Below are 18578 nucleotides of genomic sequence, written 5' to 3' on the forward strand. Positions count from 1 at the left end.
TTTGTTCTAAATCTCTTTCCAGTCAACTTCATCAGATGGTCCCTAGTCTTAATGTTTTGAGAGAGAGAGGGAGGGAGAGAGAGAGAAAATATCTCAATTTCTCCATAATTTTATACATCTCAAAAATGCCCACCTGTCATCTTTTTTCCAAAGTGTACCCAGATATTCTAGCCTTTTCTCATAAGGAAGGTATTCAAAGTCCCAGGCATACCGGTTGGCCTTTTCTACATTTTGCTCCAGCTCTATTACAGCATTGCTCAAACAAGGTGATCAGAACTGTAGATAGTATTCCAGACACAATTATACACTAGATTTCTGTAACGGGATTATAACGTTAGCAGTTCTATTTTTAATCCCTTTCTTAATGATTCCTAGGATGGAATTTGCCTTTCACAACTAACCCCACCCCCTGCCAGTATCTTCATTGAATTGTGACTACCAGATTTTCTTTCTGGTTAATTCCATGCAGCTCAGCCCCATCCATGTATATACACAAAGATTAGGATTTTTTGTTCCAGTATGCCTCACTTTTACATTTAATGAAATTGAACCCTGCCCATCCACCCTATTTAAAGTGATATTTCACAAGCTCTTCACAATATTTTTTGGTTTTAAGTACACAAAATAGTTTGGTATCATTTACCAAGTTGGACAGCTCATTGTTTATCTCTAAGCAAAGGTCACTTATGATCAAGATCAAGCACTGATCCTTGCAAAGATGTGGAGGTACTCTACTTTTTCCTACTCCCCACTGAGAAAACTGACCATTCTTCACTTTCTGGTTTTTAACCAGTAAGCAATCCAGAAAAAGGACAGGTCCTATTAGCTTATGATCACTAGATTAGTCAAGTTTCTGATGAAGAACTTTGCTAACGCATTTTGGAAAATCCATGTACAGTATACTGTGTTGACAGGATGACCTCCATCCAGGTGCCTGTTGACTTTCTCAAAAAAACTCTAGAAAGTTGATAAAGCAAGATAACCTTTGCAGAATCCATGCCATAATTACTCTATGTGCTATTTTTTTTGGTTACCCATTTCTATCAATTTGATAGGAGAGACTAAGTTGATTGGCCTATAATTTGCCCTAGGTTTCTTTTTAAAAACTGGTATCACATTGGCTACTTATTAGTCCTCTGGCTGTAAGTCTGATTTGAGAGACAAGTTACATATTTATACAATTGCTTATTTGAGTTTTTAAAGATCTTGGCTGGATGCCATAAGGACTTATTATTTGTCAACGTGTAGTCTCTCAAATGTCTTAAATATAATATCTTAGTCAACTTTAGTTGTTCCAATTCTCTCCTTGAGAAAGTAAATACAGGCTTGGGTATCTGTCCTATGCCTTCTGTAGTAGAAAAGATAAAAAGAATTCTGGTTTGGTTTTGTTTTTAAAGCCCATATCCTCTGTAAGCATACTTTCACTTCTTTATTGCCCAGTGGCCAAACTGCTTCCCTGGCTGGTTTTCTATTTCAAATATAGTATATTTCAAGAATTTTGTATTGTTTGCCATACTTTTTTTTTTTGCCATCTGCCTCTCAAAACAAAAATATTTTTTATGGTCCTTATTATCACTTCATAATTTTTTTGCCAGCATGTGTCCTCTTTTTTGTTCTTGTTGTTAGGACAGGCTTTCTCCTTTCTGAGGGAACTTTTTAATTTTCCTGGATACTCCTGAAAGCTAGGACGTCATGCTGGCCTTTCCTGGACTTGACCAATCTTTCTTACTCTGTAAAATACAGTCCAGCTGAGACTTGTTTACTGTGGTTTTAAATAAACTTCTAGCATGAAAAACATTTGGTTCTCTTTTGCATGGTCTAAGATAGAAAAAGCACACACTAGCAGTTCCTAGACTAAAGGAAACTATTGTGTGAACAATAGTTACACATAATTCCCAAGTCCATTACAAGATCAGCCAAACAGCTGTTAATTTGGAACGGGAGGAAAATGCCTTCAGTTTAAATTCTGGAACATTTATAGGCTCTAGCCACTGCCATGCATAGAAAGTCAATCAACTGTTGAGGCTAAGGCTTCAAAAAGTTATTTTCTAGCTGAGTCAAGTCTGAGAGTTTTCTGCCAAGTCAAGTCTTGAATAAGGGGCTGAGTGTCTGGAATGTCATTTACTGCCAAGACCTGGTGTTTCTTGACTTTTCCTTTCAAACACTTGGTCACCAGTACTCTCGTTTTTTTGGATATTACCCCTTTCTAGTAGGTATGTCTGCATTAATACTTGTTACATTACTGTAACAAGTCTAAATTTAGTGCCTGTCCTCACTTGCTTCTAATCACAACACAGACATTCAATGGCAACATCTTTTTTCTGACATGTGTCTGTCACATTATTTTCATCTCATCTTCAGCCATGATCAAGGCAGAGTCAAGTCATCCTTAGCTATATCAGCATTCAAGTAGCATTTTTTCCTTATTTCTACCCTGTGCAAGGGCAGCCACAAGTTATTGAAAATATGTTAGGTTTTGACACCCATTACTTTGGAGAGAAGTCAGGTGAATGCAATAGACAATCTAGGCAGAATAAAGGTCAACAATGAAGATAGCAAACGTCATGCCGGTATAGTTTTTGCTGACTCAAAGAGGGGTGAAGAGTGCTTCACAATAGAAAAGGCAATTCATGACTATAATTATTGATGACTATAATTATTGATGTACTGTATACAACAGAAAAGTGCTGGTGCCAAGTACAGCAACCAAAGCTAATGTTCTACAACTAGTAAAAATCTAGATATATAGAAAACAAAATGGAACTAAGTAGAAGACATCCACTGTATCATCTCCATCTAAAATGTCCTTCTGGCCATTAACATTTGTACTTTAGCATAAAGTTTTCAGGATTCCTCTAACAAGCAACATAATAGTGCAAGCTCATGTTGAAGAAGGCATGGAATTGAACAGAAGGAAGCTTCTTGCTACCCATTCTCTTCCCTTAAGATTTACAGACATCATTAGCCCTCCATTTCTGGGCTCTTTCCTTGGAAGGGAAAGAGTACAAATAACTGAATTTATACCAGCTGGGTCTTCCTTTCGTGTACTGTACAGTAGTTGGAAGGATCATATCTGTGTAGTGGAAAAAATAAACCCAACACACTAAATTGAGATTGCACCCCTTCCATATCCCCAGGCAGGTCTTTTGGACATGACCAAGGTCAAACCCAGTTCGTCTTTTGCCTAATCCCATCAAACCCAAATTGACCCTCCCTGCACCAGTCAAAGCCACCCTGCAATTCCATCTAGACCAAAGAATAGAAGCCTCCCCACCATCTCACAGCACGGCCCAAGGGCAACACTTACAAGGAAGTTGCAACCTAGAAAAACCCCAACTTTCCATCTTCTTATCAGCTGATGACCTCAACATTCCATCTCCTTAACAATGAACTTTATCAGCTCTGCTGCCCACCTGAAAGGCCCACTTTGCCTAACAACAAAGAGACAAAGGCCTGCCCAGCTTCCCCAAACTGGCCAGCCAATCAAATCCCTAGGATTTCCCACCCTGTAGCCCTCAAATTCTACAAAAAATCTTTGCTTTTCCATTGTTCAGTGTCCCTCATTCTTGTAAAGCAGGCACCAAATGATCATTGCAATAAACATGGTTCTTCTCAGTGTTGTGCTCCTTACTTTGGCAAAAGTCGATGACAATCTGAAATTCTGAAGCTGACAGGGTAATCGGCGAAGAAAACCACCCTGAGCCAGATGCAAACGCCAGTTCCTTTATTGTTCTCTAACATATACAGAATCTTGCCGGACTAAAGGTTCCTTAACTGAGCTAAAGGGAAAAATATTCTTGGAGAATCTAGGGCAGGGCTAGTCTAACTTTCTTCCTCAGCCCCCTCCACACTCTCCAAGGAGTGCAAACTGTGAGAACGCTTATCAGCCTGGAATGTGCTCTCCTTGCCCCCTGCTCCTATCTCCATCACAGAAACTGAATAATTTTGCAACAACCATATCACATATTTTAAAACTTGGAAACAACATGGGGAGGGAGAAAAGACTTTTTCTCTTTACTCTGCCACTCTGTTCACAAAAGTATCAGGAAAAGATGGAACACAAGGTCTCTAATAGTTTTATGGCTCTCCTTGAGAGGCAGGAACTGTGGATGGAAAGACAATCTTTTTTTCTCTGTCCATTAAGAATTACATGGACCATTCACCCAGATATATCACAAAATAACATTCTGCAAATATCTCAATTCCTGTGATGCTATCTCAGGAACTGTAAGCAGAAATACTGAAAAGCTTTGTTTTTTCACAAAATCCAGTCTAGAACATTATATTGTTAACCAAACTATCTTCTTATACTTACTGATTTCTTTCTTACAACCTTCACAATCCTTACGCATTGCAAGAAAACAGAAACATATATTTTAACTTCAGCAGTTTGTTTCCCTGAACTGTTAGAAGAGTAGCAAGTATAACATTTTGCCAAGAAAATATAATCCCTTAATCCCAGACCTGTCTATATACTGAAAAAGTTAAATACAGGTTGTTCTAAATTCAAAGTTATTCCATTTTAGTATTGTCCTAAAATAAACAGTCTGCTACAATTACTATATTTGGTATGAACAAATTGACAGAGTTCACTTACTTTTAATTATCAATAGTTAGCCTACAGCCTTGTTTTTGTTCTTTCAAATGAGTGATGAGAACTGAGCATTTCAAATAATGAAAAACTTAGTGTATTATCAAAATCTAACTTCTGAAATACAGAAGAACATTCCAGTCACTGAATATCAGTGTAAATGTCCACTTGCCTCTAAGCACTGCTTGGTACAAAAGTAGTATGTCATCACGAAAAAAGATGTACCATGCAATACAAAAGCATTCACTTTGTACTTAAGTAACTGTTTATTAGATGCCCAAGTCATTTCAGGAGATCAAAATATACCAAATTAAATTACAGAATAGGGCATTTTGATTATTAAAGATATAATTCTCATTAGATAATTTTTCCATAATCTCATATGAATCATAAAGCTCGATCTTCAAGGCACTCTAGGTGACAGAGAACACTCCAAGTTACAGATATACCACTTCTACACCAAGCCATTGCTGTTTTCCACATATGCATTCCAAATTATAAAAACATTTCTTACCAAGTAAGTCACCTGACAGATTTACCGGAAGTATAATGCACAAAGATAACATGCTGACCACAATCAAGAGACAGATGAGATGGCGCTGAAAGGCGAGATAAGTAATGGCATCATGCCCACATTTTTCGTAAATCTCATCATCACTGCACCACAAATAAAATGACAAGTTAGTCATCAAGATTTCCAAGTCACTTAACCAATAAGGGAATTACTACATAGGGACAAACCAAAAATGCTTGTGATATTTAGTAAAAAGGTACCATAAAAATAACAGAACATTAAAAATGATCAGTCAGATACTATTGAAATTATTGCCTCTGAAGTTATAATGACTTACACCCTTATTTTAGCAAGCTTCTACTCTACACTCCTTCTGTGTCCCAGCTAGTTAGAAGCATGTCTGACAGAAAAGGTATTAATAACAGCTGTATTCAGTTTATGGAATGGTTTGTCCCAAGAATGCAATAGATCCCCCCTCCATCAATTTTTCTCTAAATACCATGTTATTCCAATAGACTTTTCTCCTACGTGCCAGAAGTTTTAAATATTGTGGTCTTTACTTCTGAGTGTTCCTTGTTTAAAACTGCAGCGTTGTTTCCCTCAAACTGTAATTATAAATCTTTTAAGAGACTCGAAGTAGTACTACTGCATCACATAAAAATTAATAACCAAGTCTATAAAAAGGTGCAAGTAAAAGTGCATCTAAAAGATGAGCCTACTCTGCTCCTGTTTTTTTTTAATTATGCCTGATTGTCCTCCATTATTCCATAGAAAATGAAAGGCGTCTTAAAATGCTGTTCTAGGTTAAAGTGATCTCACATGCAGAAGTAAAATAAAATTCCTACTTAAAACTGAACCAGCTAATAGAAAGATTAGGCTTTATCCTGCAAATTCCAAAAACTGTATTGGATGCTATAAAAACAGAAATGTCACCAAAATTTTAAAATACAGCATTTTTAATAGTTATTTTTCCTTAATGCAAAATGCAGCAATATTGATCACAGAAAAATTGTTAGAGCAGTTTCATCTTAATTTCCAGCTGATTCAGAAATTATACAAAAAGTCCTGGATACAGATTGCATTTCTGTATAAGAATATTAACCAAAGCACTCAACCATGAGACAGCACTTTTTGCTACAAAATACAAAGCCCCACCTAAGTTTTATTTTAGTCAAGTAATCTAGTGTATGTATATTACTGGATCAATAATTATGATAAGTAATTTTCTCAAGTGAGAGGAATCATATTTTTAAGGGAAAAACCAGTCTAAAATACAGTACTTTTAAAATTAGCACCAAAACTGTATGAGCAACAGTATGAATAGCAATATGGTTTTTTAATACAGTTTAATAGTTACAGTTCTTATTTACTGAATGTATAAGGTTTACCTTAACATTAATGCATAAAAAATCAGTGAACAGGACAATGTAATAGAGAAAAATACAAATAGTTTTTCATTTTCTTAACAATATTAAGCAAAACATTCAGATCACTTTAGTGCATACTCACTGCATGCGAAAAGCAAAGATCATCCAAGAACAAAACCCCTAGAAATAAACAAATATTTATGGAACATTTATTCTGAAAATAAACCAGTCTTTTAGATGGAATTATTAGCAGAGGTCCCATTGCAAAATGTGGCTCTCACTTCCTCTTTCCAGCTAGAACTGCGTATGCCCTCTGAAAAACTGCTGCTGAAATGACAGCATATTGGAGCAAATCATGCTTCAGTGGGGAATGTATTCCAAAGACAGAAGGCCCTGGCTCTAGTCATAAAGCTCGATCTTCAAGGCACTCTGGGTGACAGAGAACACTCCAAGTTACAGATATACCACTTCTACACTAAGCCATTGCTGTTTTCCACATATGCATTCCAAATTATAAAAACATTTCTTACCAAGTAAGTCACGTGATAGATTTACCGGAAGTATAATGCACAAAGATAACATGCTGACCACAGTCAAGAGACAGATGAGATGGCGCTACATATGAGTTCCCTTGTAAATTGAATTCAGAGAAGACCCTTTCTTAAACATATATATATTAGTAATTTTACTATTCAAGAACAGATAATTCTGGGTTGGAGCCAGAACTCCTAATAATGTCAATCAAGTTGTTACAATGGGTATTTAGTGTGGCTTGAAATGTCTAAAAAATATTGAGGGAACATGGTAATTTTATAAATATTATTCTAGACTTCTATTTATTCTGCAGGGAGAAGCCAAGGATAGGCAATTTAAATTCTGCATTTCTCAAGCAAAGGGGCTGAATTAATCCAAGCAGGTATGAGGTAACTCAAAAAACAAACTCTATGAATTGGTGGCACCAAGGATCCCTAACAGTAATTTGATTCTGTCTTCTGTGACCATTCAGGAGCACATCCAAGGAGTGTTCCTGTATCATTCTTAACTGCCACAATATTTAAGAGAAGTTGCCAGATGGAAGCTGCACGGATAATCCCATTTCCTCAAACAGCTGTTCTCCTTTCCTGGAAGCCTGGCACTCAGACAAAGCAGCCATCAACAGACACACAGAGGTAAATAACATTTACATACCATTCAAAAGAGACAATAGAAAAGCCAAAAGACCAGGACACTCCCTTGCCAGCAATCAACACCCAGATATGCAAAAATCAACACTAGGATTAACACCAGATGAACCATCAAACAGCACAATACACCTTAATCAAGGAACTATTAACTCAGGCAATCAACCAAGCAGCAAACAACAGCCCAATCAAAGAACTCCCAAGGAGAGAACAACACCCCTACCAACACAAGCAGGGCAAGCCACAGTATATAAACTGAGAGCAAGGCCCACTCCCTCTTTGCACTGAAGATGTTGCCTAGTCTGGCAATGAAACGTCTGCAAGAAAACAACAAGGCTCAGAGAGCACCAAGGACTCCACAAAAGAGTGTATGGCAGAGTCTGGGAATAGGCATGGATGGTAACCATAAGATGCTTGAAATGAAAATGAAAGAATAAGCTGAGCTATTATATGCAAACTCTACCATAGGTTAGGCCACTTGTTTTGTTGATAGGTCACATTACAGCAAAGATATTGCTCAATGGTAGCATTTATCCTCTCTGAATCATCATCAGACTATGGATGATGTGCTGAAAAAGAAAAGTTAAAAAAGAGCTCTTCAAGCATGGGCTGTGAATTGAATAACTCTATCTGAAATAAGTCTGGGCATGCCTCAGTACTGGAAATCATGAGCAATAAATTAGCAGCCTCTGGTGCAGAAAGACCTTTCAGGAAAAGGTCAATGAAAACCAGTATAGCATTCAGACCTGTGGCAGGTGGTAGGTCAATAATCAAGTCCAATGAAACCATGTCCCAGGACCCCAGATGGGAGGAAAGGGAGTGCAACAGACTGGCTAGTTTGGCTGTTAAAGGCTTGACACAGTGGTTGGTATGACAAGAAGACACTCAGGCTTTGACACCTAGTTGGTCACAAGCTACCAAAAGTCTCTAATCAGAAGGTGGGTAGTCTTACATAAGCCAATTTGTACAACTGGCTTGCAGTAATGGCAGAGTTTCAACATCACTTCCTTTGCGGAAGGAAAAATATGTTGTAGTGCACTTCTCTTCATTCCCAGGAAAAGGGACAGGATGAATCAGGAGGGGTTATCCTGAAGGTCATCTATCATCCGAGCCTGCACCTAACAGGGCTGCTATGTACAAATTTGCTATTGGAAGTATGCCTTCTGGCTGCCAGAGTCTTATCAGTTGAAGCCAGTGGTAGAATTCATCCTGTTCCCCCAAAACATCAGCATAATCAGAGAATTTAGCTGGCAAAACAGGGCCAATGTTCTGCTGACGTTTGAGGGGGAGAAAAAGGGAACTTTAGGCCCTGCAAAGAAAGAATCTATGTGTTGTTAATCTGAAGCCAATCCATTCCAAATACTATGGGAACATGGAGAGATTAGGGTTCTAATGTTTCTTGATGGTCAAAAATAATCAGATGAAAAAAAATTGGACATTAAGAAAATAGTCCACATTGCAGGAGTCTGCCATCAGTGCCTTCCACTCTGTTAGATGAATCTGTAATCTGAGTGAATAAGTCGTTCTCACACCAAAGGAGGCTCAGTGTGATTCAGAGAACAAACAGAACACTCTAGATGCTCCATTCCTAAAATAGTGAGTCCTGTATATGTTAAAGTACTACATAACTGTACAATGACATTTCTTTACCACACTGATTCCCTATTGGTAAAATATTAAGGTTTAAAGAAAAGCACCCTATTACTGCAAGATAGTCTATAAAGTATTGGAAGAAGATGGGAGCTACAAAAATATAACATCACATTTTAAAATATTTTTAAGAATACTAAGTGGTATTATTTCATGGATAGTAAAATATGATATGCTTAATCCAATAGGCAACTGACCTCATTAGAATCAGGTTCTTCAATAATGGAGGACGACTCGGATAATTCATGAACCCTGGATTCAGTAGAAAACAAAACAAGGACTTCAATGTTAGAATTTTATACTAATAGTTGCTGAAAACTTCAAATACTTATTTAAAAAGACATTCAGTTACAAAAACAGCTGAAGTGAAAAATTATGTTTATAATAAAACATGCTAAGACTCAGAAAAAGACAAAAATAAGCAGCATATACAGGTACTCCAGTACATGAAAGCACCAGAGTAAGATTTCAAAATTATTTATCTCTGTATCATTTCTCAAATTCCTCTTACTTGTTAGCCTTAAGAGATCTAGGAAGTGGACCATCCCTTCTTGTTTCAGACCCTTCCCATGCCAAATATGCTCTATAGCAGAGGTTAAAGCTTTTTAGGCAGCGGGCACTGCTGCATGATTGCGTGCAATGAAATAGATGCCTATTTATTTTTTAAAAAATAATAAATGAACAAATGAATTATTTAAAAAAAAAGCTTCAAAAGCATTAATAAAAAGAACAGTCTCCTGGAAGAGATACGGCAAGCTGATGATGGCACTGCAAAAGCAGAGCCAACGATCGTGGCAAAGACCAAGGAACCGGTGAGTAGACCAGTTTCTTGGAACCTCTCCAGTCAAGGAGAAGATGAGAGATTGCCCACATGTGCTCTGGATGGCTGCTCCTTGCAAGGGACAATAGGACAGCGGTTTTCCGCACTGGGAGACAACGGGATTAGCCATCTTGCTCACAACCACAGCAGTTTTAAAGGACACTAAGTTTGCAAACCTCACTTTCTAATTACTTTCAGAAATTGCTCATTAACTACTTCTAAGCTATTAGAGACCTTTGGAATGACAAGTTTGAAATCTGGGTGAATCTGCCTTCAATCCTGAATGAAAGAAAATTTTAATCATAAGCTTAAGAATTTAAAGAATCTGAAATAAACAGCAAAAAGCTAAACAAGATTTTGATCTTAGAAAGTCACAAACAAGCTAAGGGTCCAGATAAAATTGAAATATTGAAACTTTTACAATAAGATTTTGGAGTTAATTATAAAGAATAAACAGCTTCTCATGGGAAATAGATTCTGTTTTGATTTATATAAGACATAACAAAAATAAGAATGTCATGATTTCAAAATCTGGACACTAGAGGGAAAGTTTTTAGATAGAGGAAAAATTTACAAGCCTGTAAAATGTTACAAAACCTTATAACAGTGAAAATATCCAAGGAGACTTTTGAAGAATGGAATCAGAAAATAGTAGCCACAATATCATCAATGTCAGTAATGATGTTTGCTTCTATGGATAGACTACAGTATGTCCAAAAGATGTTACTGAAGAATGACAGATGCAGAACCATTTTATCTAACAAGATAGAGATGGTACAAAAGAGGCTTTACAACTGACAGGCCAAGGGAATGACTCAGAAGAGGATGTTTCACTGGATCTACAAAAGAAACTGGCTGAGGTTTTAAAATTTAAAAGGGAAATACAAATGATAAACCAAGAGAGTGACCTGGATAAGTTTTCCCTATTGGATTTACAAAAGAGGCTTGTTAAGACCTTGCAGAATTCTGTGATGGATTTCAAGGCTGCCGCTGGTTCTCAGGAAGGAGAGAACACATTCCAGGGAGATAAGAGGACTCGTAGTTTGAAACGCCTTGGAAGAGAGACAAAGAAAGTTAAAGTAGCCCCACCCTAGTCACTTAGGTTATTTCCCCTTAGGTTAGTTAGGATAGCTTTAGTCTGGCAAGATTCTGTCTATTCAATGTAAACAATAAAGAACTAGAGTTGGAATACACTGACTCAGTGTCGTTTCGTGGTCCATTCCCGACAAATTCTCTGTGATGGGACAAAGAAGATATAAAGAAAAATCAAATCCTACAACAATATTTGAATGAACTAAAGATTAAGACTGTTAGAAGTAAAAGGAAAGAATATAAAGTTGGTTCATTTGATCAAGGTTAAAACAAGATATGTTGTTACTTTTGGCAACCCTTCATGGACTTTCTGCTGACATCAGGACTGAAAAGATGATGGATTTGTTTATAGATAAGAGATGGTATATGGGTTGAAGAATGAATGTTTGTAACTTTAAAGGGGGTGAGGTAAAGGTAAAGGTAAAGGTTTCCCTTGACGTAAAGTCCAGTCGTGTCCGACTCTAGGGGGCGGTGCTCATCTCTGTTTCTAAGCCTTAGAGCCGGCGTTGTCCGTAGACACTTCCGGGTCATGTGGCCAGCATGACGACACGGAACGCCGTTACCTTCCCGCCAAAGCGGTACCTATTGATCTACTCACATTTGCATGTTTTCGAACTGCTAGGTGAGCAGGAGCTGGGACTAGCAATGGGAGCTCACCCCGCCGCGCGGTTTCGAACCGCCAACCTTCCGATTGGCAGCTCAGCGGTTTAACCCGCAGCGCCACCGCGTCCCCTAAAGGGGGTGAAGAGTCATCAAATTTGTTTATACTTCTGATGAATGTTGGAAGTCACTTCTTTATATATTTCTTTTCCCTTTATTATATTCTTACTTTCCTCTTACTCTCTTTTTTCGTGCACTTTTTATTTCTTCTATTCTTTTTTAAAGTTTATATCAGAGTTTACTATTATAATCAAAATTCATACACACCCACACCCATTAATGAGAAAACATGTGAGAACATAATCTTTAGAAATTTGGCTCACATTTTGCCCAAATTTTTAAAAATAGTATTTTATTTCATTTTAAATGTCAGCAGGCACCACTGAGGGGTTATGAGCATTACAGCACTTACAGGTTCCACATGGCCTATCTTTCTGAATGACACAATTTATTTTGATTCATTCCTGTATATTCCTTCTTTTTCTTTATCCCAACACACCTTGCAATAATAAATAAGGACTATCAATCATCATTATTTATTTTATTTTAGATCCCGCCTTTATTATTTTTATAAATAACTCAAGGTGATGAACATACCAAATACTTGTTCCTCCTCCTATTTTCCCCACAACAACAACCTGTGAGTTGAGTTGGACTGAGAGAGAGTGATATGACAAGATACACAAGACTCCTTCCAGTTATGAGCATATTAACCTTCCCTCCAAGCTTAATTCTTTAGTAAAAGCTTCAGCAGGGATAAATTTGTTTTCATTAATACTGATATATTCATAATAACTAAAACTTTTTTATGGTACCTGATCAAATTCTACACAGTCAAAAAGTATTATCATTATGTCCTATAGCACCCACCAGGATATAAGGCACCAACATCTTATTTTTACCTTTCTGATACTAATGCAATGCGACCATAATCCCAAAATCTTCTTCTAATAAAGGAAAATATCAACATCAACATCTAGGAAGTAAATAAAAGGAGTATCAATCAAAGGTTTAATATTTATGTTGAATTATAAGTTTTCTCCACTTCATGTTAACCCATTTTTAGTTTAGACAATAGAAAAGCTTCAAGATCAAGTAGAACACCAACACAAGGTAGCCTAATATTTGGTAATGAAAATGCATTAAAGGGTGAAAGAATGCCCTTATGTAATACTATAGTTGCTGGACGTATAATTATATAATAAATACATGAATAGTATTAAATGACGTTAGAAAAAAAATCAAACAAACAGATGCTACCTTTAGCTTGGCAGATACCACAGTGGATGTTTTCAGATTCAAGAGAATTAAGTAGAATTGCTACCAACATGGCAAACCCTATTTTCCAGCACAGTCTTCTAGCAAAGCAGGAAGAGGGGAATATTGCAGCCCTTCTTCATCAAAGCTAGATATATTTCAGCTAAATGAAATGAACTGCTTATTCACTTTTCAAATTGCCATGAGACAACAATGTGGAAGAAAAAAAATCAGCCAGCTACAAAAAATAGAAACAAACCTACCAAAAAGCAAGTTACATCAAGCAGCAGGACAGTAGGGACCCCACCAAATGTCACTCCTTGAAGTACAGTACTTCCTCGTGCAGAGCTGTAACAGTAGGTCCCATTTGGAGAGTAATTATCATTTCTTCTATTTAAAAAGTTAACCAGACGTGAATGTCCAACATCGAAAGTCAGAAATGGAATCATGTTGTCCTACTTTGAAAAAGAAATTGTAAAGCAGATAGAGCAGGAAAAAAATACATTTTACAGATTATACAGTTCAGGGAAAAGAAAACAAGATTACCTTGAGCAAAAGCTATTTAACCATAAACAAAACTTAAAACAACTACTAGTTCCCATTATGTATTTAAAAAAACATTTAGCAGATCCAAACATAAACATCCTACATCATGGCAAAATATTTTAATACTAGATTTCTGCATGTGAATCCTAATCTGTCTGTGGACAAATACATAAAGAATAAGAAATTATTATTGAAAGAAGGCACAAGTACAGACCCTCTTATTTTACTTTTAATATTTTCAAAGATACCTAGCATTCATGATGAGAGAGGCTGGATAAGTCAATCTCTATGTTTTAGCTATACAGCCCTACAGCTTTAATCCAGTGTACTTTCTGACATCTAGATGATGGAACTACCTAATCTATTGAACTGAAGTGCTAAACATTTTGACATAATAGCTTTTGCCTATTGGTAGTCAGTCTCCATAGTCCTTCAAGCATGGAAAAAACTTGCTCATTTCCAACCACCTACAAGTATCCAATTGTCTTTAAAGCTGTAAGAGAAAGACCACTTCCAGAAAAAGACTGGTCCACTTAAAAATTTGAGCATTATGTTTGATGAGCAGGTAGCAGCTGTGGCCAGAAGAGCCTTCACCCAGCTTCATTTTATGTGCTAGTTATGACCCCTCTTGGAACAGGAGGCTCTACTCCCAGTCACTTAGGCCTTTGTCATCACCTGACAGGACTACTGCAACATAATCTATGTGGTACTACCCTTGGAAAGCATTCAGAATCTACATCTGGTCCAGAATGCAGAGACTTGAAAGGTACATTTTAGTTTGCCCATATAGCACTACTACTTTGAGTGCTGTATTGATTGCCAATTGGCTCTTTGGTATAATGCAACGTCCTGGTTGTCACATTTAAAGTCCTTTATGGCTCAGGACCAGGATATCTGGGGGACTTACTCCCAATAGCTTCTGCCTACCCCACAAGTGGTCTCTCTCTGTGTCCCTTCACTTATGGAATGTCATCTCCAGGAATCATAGAAGTGAACCTTTTTAGTTGTTGCCATCCCTCTGTAAAACAGCATCCCGCTGATACGCAAATAGGCCCTTCCCTACTGCGTTTCAGAAAGGCCATTAAAGCATGGTTGTTTTCGGAGGCCTTGGGGGCTAGAATTTTGTTCCTTCTTTTTTCTCCCTATTTTTTGGTTTAATTGGTTGATGTTGCTGATGACAGAGATATTCAACTTATGATGTTAATAATTTGCTTTTTATATATAGTTTTTAGCCCAGCTAGGATGTACTCTATGCAGATGTACACCGTTTGCAACTGGACTGGCATATAAGCCCAATAAAATAAATGAACATTTCTAAGAAGTACAGAGTATCATTCCTTTAGTCCAATTTTACAGTTGCAATTACAATTCAGTATTTACCTCAGCTTGTTTTTTTTGTCCAGCCCTGGTGATGCCAAAGAAAGAATACACCAGAAGGTATCCAAATAAGACATTCATGCAGTGAATTCTTAAAGAGTCCATAAGATCAGGCTGGAGAAAGGCTGTTCACCCATAATAAATTGTAGGCAAATTGATGGGTGATGTGATTAGAAAATGCAGTTCTTCCCTGTCATGAAATACAACAAGATTCTAACTGCTCCATCAGGAACTTGGAATCCATAAAGCAAAATAATTTATTTTAGCCATTACAGTTCCACAAAAGAGAAAACACAGCTTAATACTTTTCCTTGTCTGAAATTTCAAATTGTTTTTCAAAAACAATTTCAAAAATTCCTGCAAATGGCAGAATGGAGTCATTTTCACCACCTGTCGCCAATAATTGCTGAGGTTATGTTTAATTGCGACCTTTTTCCAGTCTTTCTTTAAAGGCAGAATAAACATATTTATGTATTTACAGATGACAGCTTATACAACTAAAGTTTCCCTAATGCCTGTGCTCACTTTGGAAGGACTAAAAAAACTAAAGATCACTGCACCAAATGTCTCAGTGCTAAAACAACATTATTCTGCCTCACTAAATAGAAGTAGGAATTAGAGGCCTAACCTTGCTTTGCATTTCCTCTTTCCTTAACAACATTTTTCACTAAACAGAAGTTCAAGAAGTGTAGTCTTCCGCTTCAATGAATCTCCTTTCTGAACTTCAAGCAACTGTTAAACTGTGTTTGGGGAACAGGGAGTAACAGGAGAAGCTGCAGCCACCAAAAACAGAGCTACCAGATCTAGCGTCCAAAAACCCGGCCGACTATTAAGGCGACAGAGAAGAGGCAGGATTTCCTTTTTGCTGCCATCTACTGGTCATCCGGATGTTGCAGCCCCGATCGGGGAGCTCTCAGCAAAAACAACTCTTAGCTCTAAAGGATGGCCAGGGCAAGATGAGTCAGGAGGGTGAAGCAAAGCGATACACAACAACCCCCCTCTGAACAGAACAACTATAACAGGTTGGGATGACTACGGGAGTTGCTGGAGGCCACTGAAATGAGGGTGCAGGAGGCCGGGAGGGTTCGAAGGCCCAGGATCAAGCCCTCCGCCCCTTCTTCCGAAAGAGAGGAAGCAGCTGGATGGTCGAGAGACGCGGCAGCCAAGGGGGAGAGGTAACAGCTGCTCTCGCTCTCTCCCAGCTTTCGAAGATACAGAGCTCTCGCTTTCCCTCGCGCAGCTCCTAATTGCGGGGCACTCCGGCTCTCCCACTTCCCACGGTTGGCCCAGCGCGGCCGACCGGGAACTTGAACAAGAACGTTTCTCGCCCCCGCTGCGGCCAGAAGCAGCCCAGCCCGCTACCTACCGCGCTACGGAAAACCAGGAGGGCGCGGCGCGTCTGCCGTCGCTCGCAAAGAAAACAGGAGGCGACTCGGAAAGCCGCGCATGCGCCACCGTTCCAGGGGCTCGAGTAGATGGAACTGGCTCCCTGCCTTCCTCAGTAGCTCGGGGAGGCTGGTTCGTGCGTCGGAAGGTGTTTCCACAATGGTGCAACCTGCTTGTCATGTGCGGATATTTTCTTCCCCTCCCCCGACGTATCTGTGAGATTACATCCGTAAAATTTACGCTTTTCAAGAGAAAGCGTGGCCTTAGCTCGCTTTGAATCCTAAAGTATGTAATAGAGCCGTCCAAGGGGATGCCAAAACTCTAGTAACTCGAGTTCAGTTCCGGCGTGAGAAGCACAGTTTCAGACAGGCTTCTTTTAATACAGTACAGCTTAGCCGAGTAGGATCTCTGTAGCGGTTAGGGAAAGCCAGTGGACAGATGCCCATTTTCTAAGGCAAGGTGGAGAACACGGGTTTCTCCAAATTCCCAGCTTCCCTGTTTGGCTATCCTGGCTTGGACTTGGAAGTTAAGCCAGTGTTTCTCAACCTTGGCCATTTTAAGACCTGTAGACTTCAACTCTCAGAATTACCCAGCCAGACGATGGATGAGGAATTCTGGGAGTCAAAGTCCACAAGTCTTAAAATGACTAAGGTTGAGAAACAGTGTTAAGCAAAGACTGGAGAGGTTCCCCCCCACTGACCCATCCTAGTATTAAGGATCCTGGCTTAAGCCAAGAGGCTGTGATGTTAAAATAATGGAGGGTGTTTTGCCTAAAAGTTGTAACTGAGCAGAGACAACAATATTTAAAGTAATTTATCTCATGCTTAAGTGTAATAATTTTTTGTGACATAGGCTTTTGTGAAGACACCTTCATCTGGTGCATGAACCTTCAAAAAGAGTTTTCTTCCCAGCAGCATGGGCAGTTTGTCAACAGTTTTTTCACACTGAAGATATTGCCTAGTCTGGCAATGAAACGTCTGCAAGAAAACAACAAGGTTTAGAGAACACCAAGGACTCTACGGTTCAACCCTGAGCTACAAATATTCTCTTTGATTGTCAACAGTTTGCTAAGATACTAACACAACATTGGATTTTGTTTCTCAAGTCAGGCTTCCTTTAAATATAGCCAAAGGTATTTTTTTTTCTGTAGCATATTTGAATATTAGTGCTTTATTCTTTCTAGCCTGCCCACTCATTTTGAGCATATCCACATAAATGATTTATAGTGTTACCCAGCCATTCCTGTGGCAACATAAAGCCTGTTTTACTAGACTCTCCAGTCCAGACCTGCCTTGTTTCCAGACCTCAGCATTGCCTAGACTCTCCAGTCCAGTCCAGCCATGCTTCCAGATCTCAGTCTTGCCTAGACTCTCCAGTCCAGCCCAGCTTAGCCTCTAGTTCCAAGCCTTGCCTAGAGGTTCCAGTCCAGTCTTGTCTAGCCTCCACATTTCAGCCCGATCCTATCTGCATGCCAGTCCACAGAACCTTGCCTCCAGCTTCTGCCTTTCCACGCACTCTAGCTTCACCAAGCCTGAGAGCTTCGATCAGAAAGTTAGCTGAATTCTGCCTTGTGGTTCTGCCACAAGGTTCTGCCTTGCGGTTCTGCAGCCTTGTCTGTTCATCCATTATTGCCTGGGTGGTCTTGATTGAAATTGCTTTGCTTATTTATTCGCCAGGACTTTTACTGTTGTAAATAGTTGTTTTAAATGAAGAGTTTGATAGTAGTTCTGTCTGGCCGCCTCATAGTCTGAACAGGACAGCCTCCTTCCTAGGACTGAGAGAAAGTGACTGGCCCAAGGTCACCCAGCTGGCTTTGTCCCTAAGGTGAAGCATGCTCATCTTCTTCAAGTTAATTGGAGAACTACCTTTGATGACTGAGAATTATGATGTTGCTGTTCAAGAGGAAGCCAGTTTGGGGAAGACTGCTCTAGCAATCAAAGGATTATGTTGTCTGGTGCTTCCAATTTAGACTTCTGTTGTGCAACCAGCCTAACCCATTTGCAGAATGTTATAGTGGGGGTGTGAGCTAGGATTATGAGTCAGATGGTATGTTCTGATTGTAATTGTAATTAACTTATGTTTTCCCAAATATTTTCTGCAATGAACAAGTATAATTCTTTGACTGACTTGTTTAATT

At 38.7% G+C, this 18578-nt stretch overlaps 1 protein-coding gene across 2 annotated transcripts in view; it reads right to left on the reverse strand.

The window, feature by feature from the left end:
• The window catches only part of TMEM63A (transmembrane protein 63A), a 51040-nt gene extending 37453 nt beyond the window's left edge, over positions 1-13587 (reverse strand). Inside the window, exons 1-5 of one of the 2 annotated variants that reach the window (XM_063304232.1) lie at positions 13396-13587; positions 12778-12851; positions 9501-9555; positions 6615-6652; positions 5106-5248 (exon numbers count right to left, since the gene is read on the reverse strand). In XM_063304232.1, coding sequence (XP_063160302.1) covers positions 5106-5248; positions 6615-6652; positions 9501-9555; positions 12778-12851; positions 13396-13581 — 496 coding nt within the window. In that variant the 5' untranslated portion in view covers positions 13582-13587. Of the gene's footprint in view, positions 1-5105; positions 5249-6614; positions 6653-7002; positions 7084-9500; positions 9556-12777; positions 12852-13395 lie in introns of those variants that run through there. The other variant, XM_063304242.1, reaches the window with a different exon arrangement.
• Positions 13588-18578: the final 4991 nt, after the last annotated feature.

Source organism: Candoia aspera, chromosome 1 (assembly GCF_035149785.1).
Source record: "Candoia aspera isolate rCanAsp1 chromosome 1, rCanAsp1.hap2, whole genome shotgun sequence".
NCBI lineage: Eukaryota > Metazoa > Chordata > Lepidosauria > Squamata > Boidae > Candoia > Candoia aspera.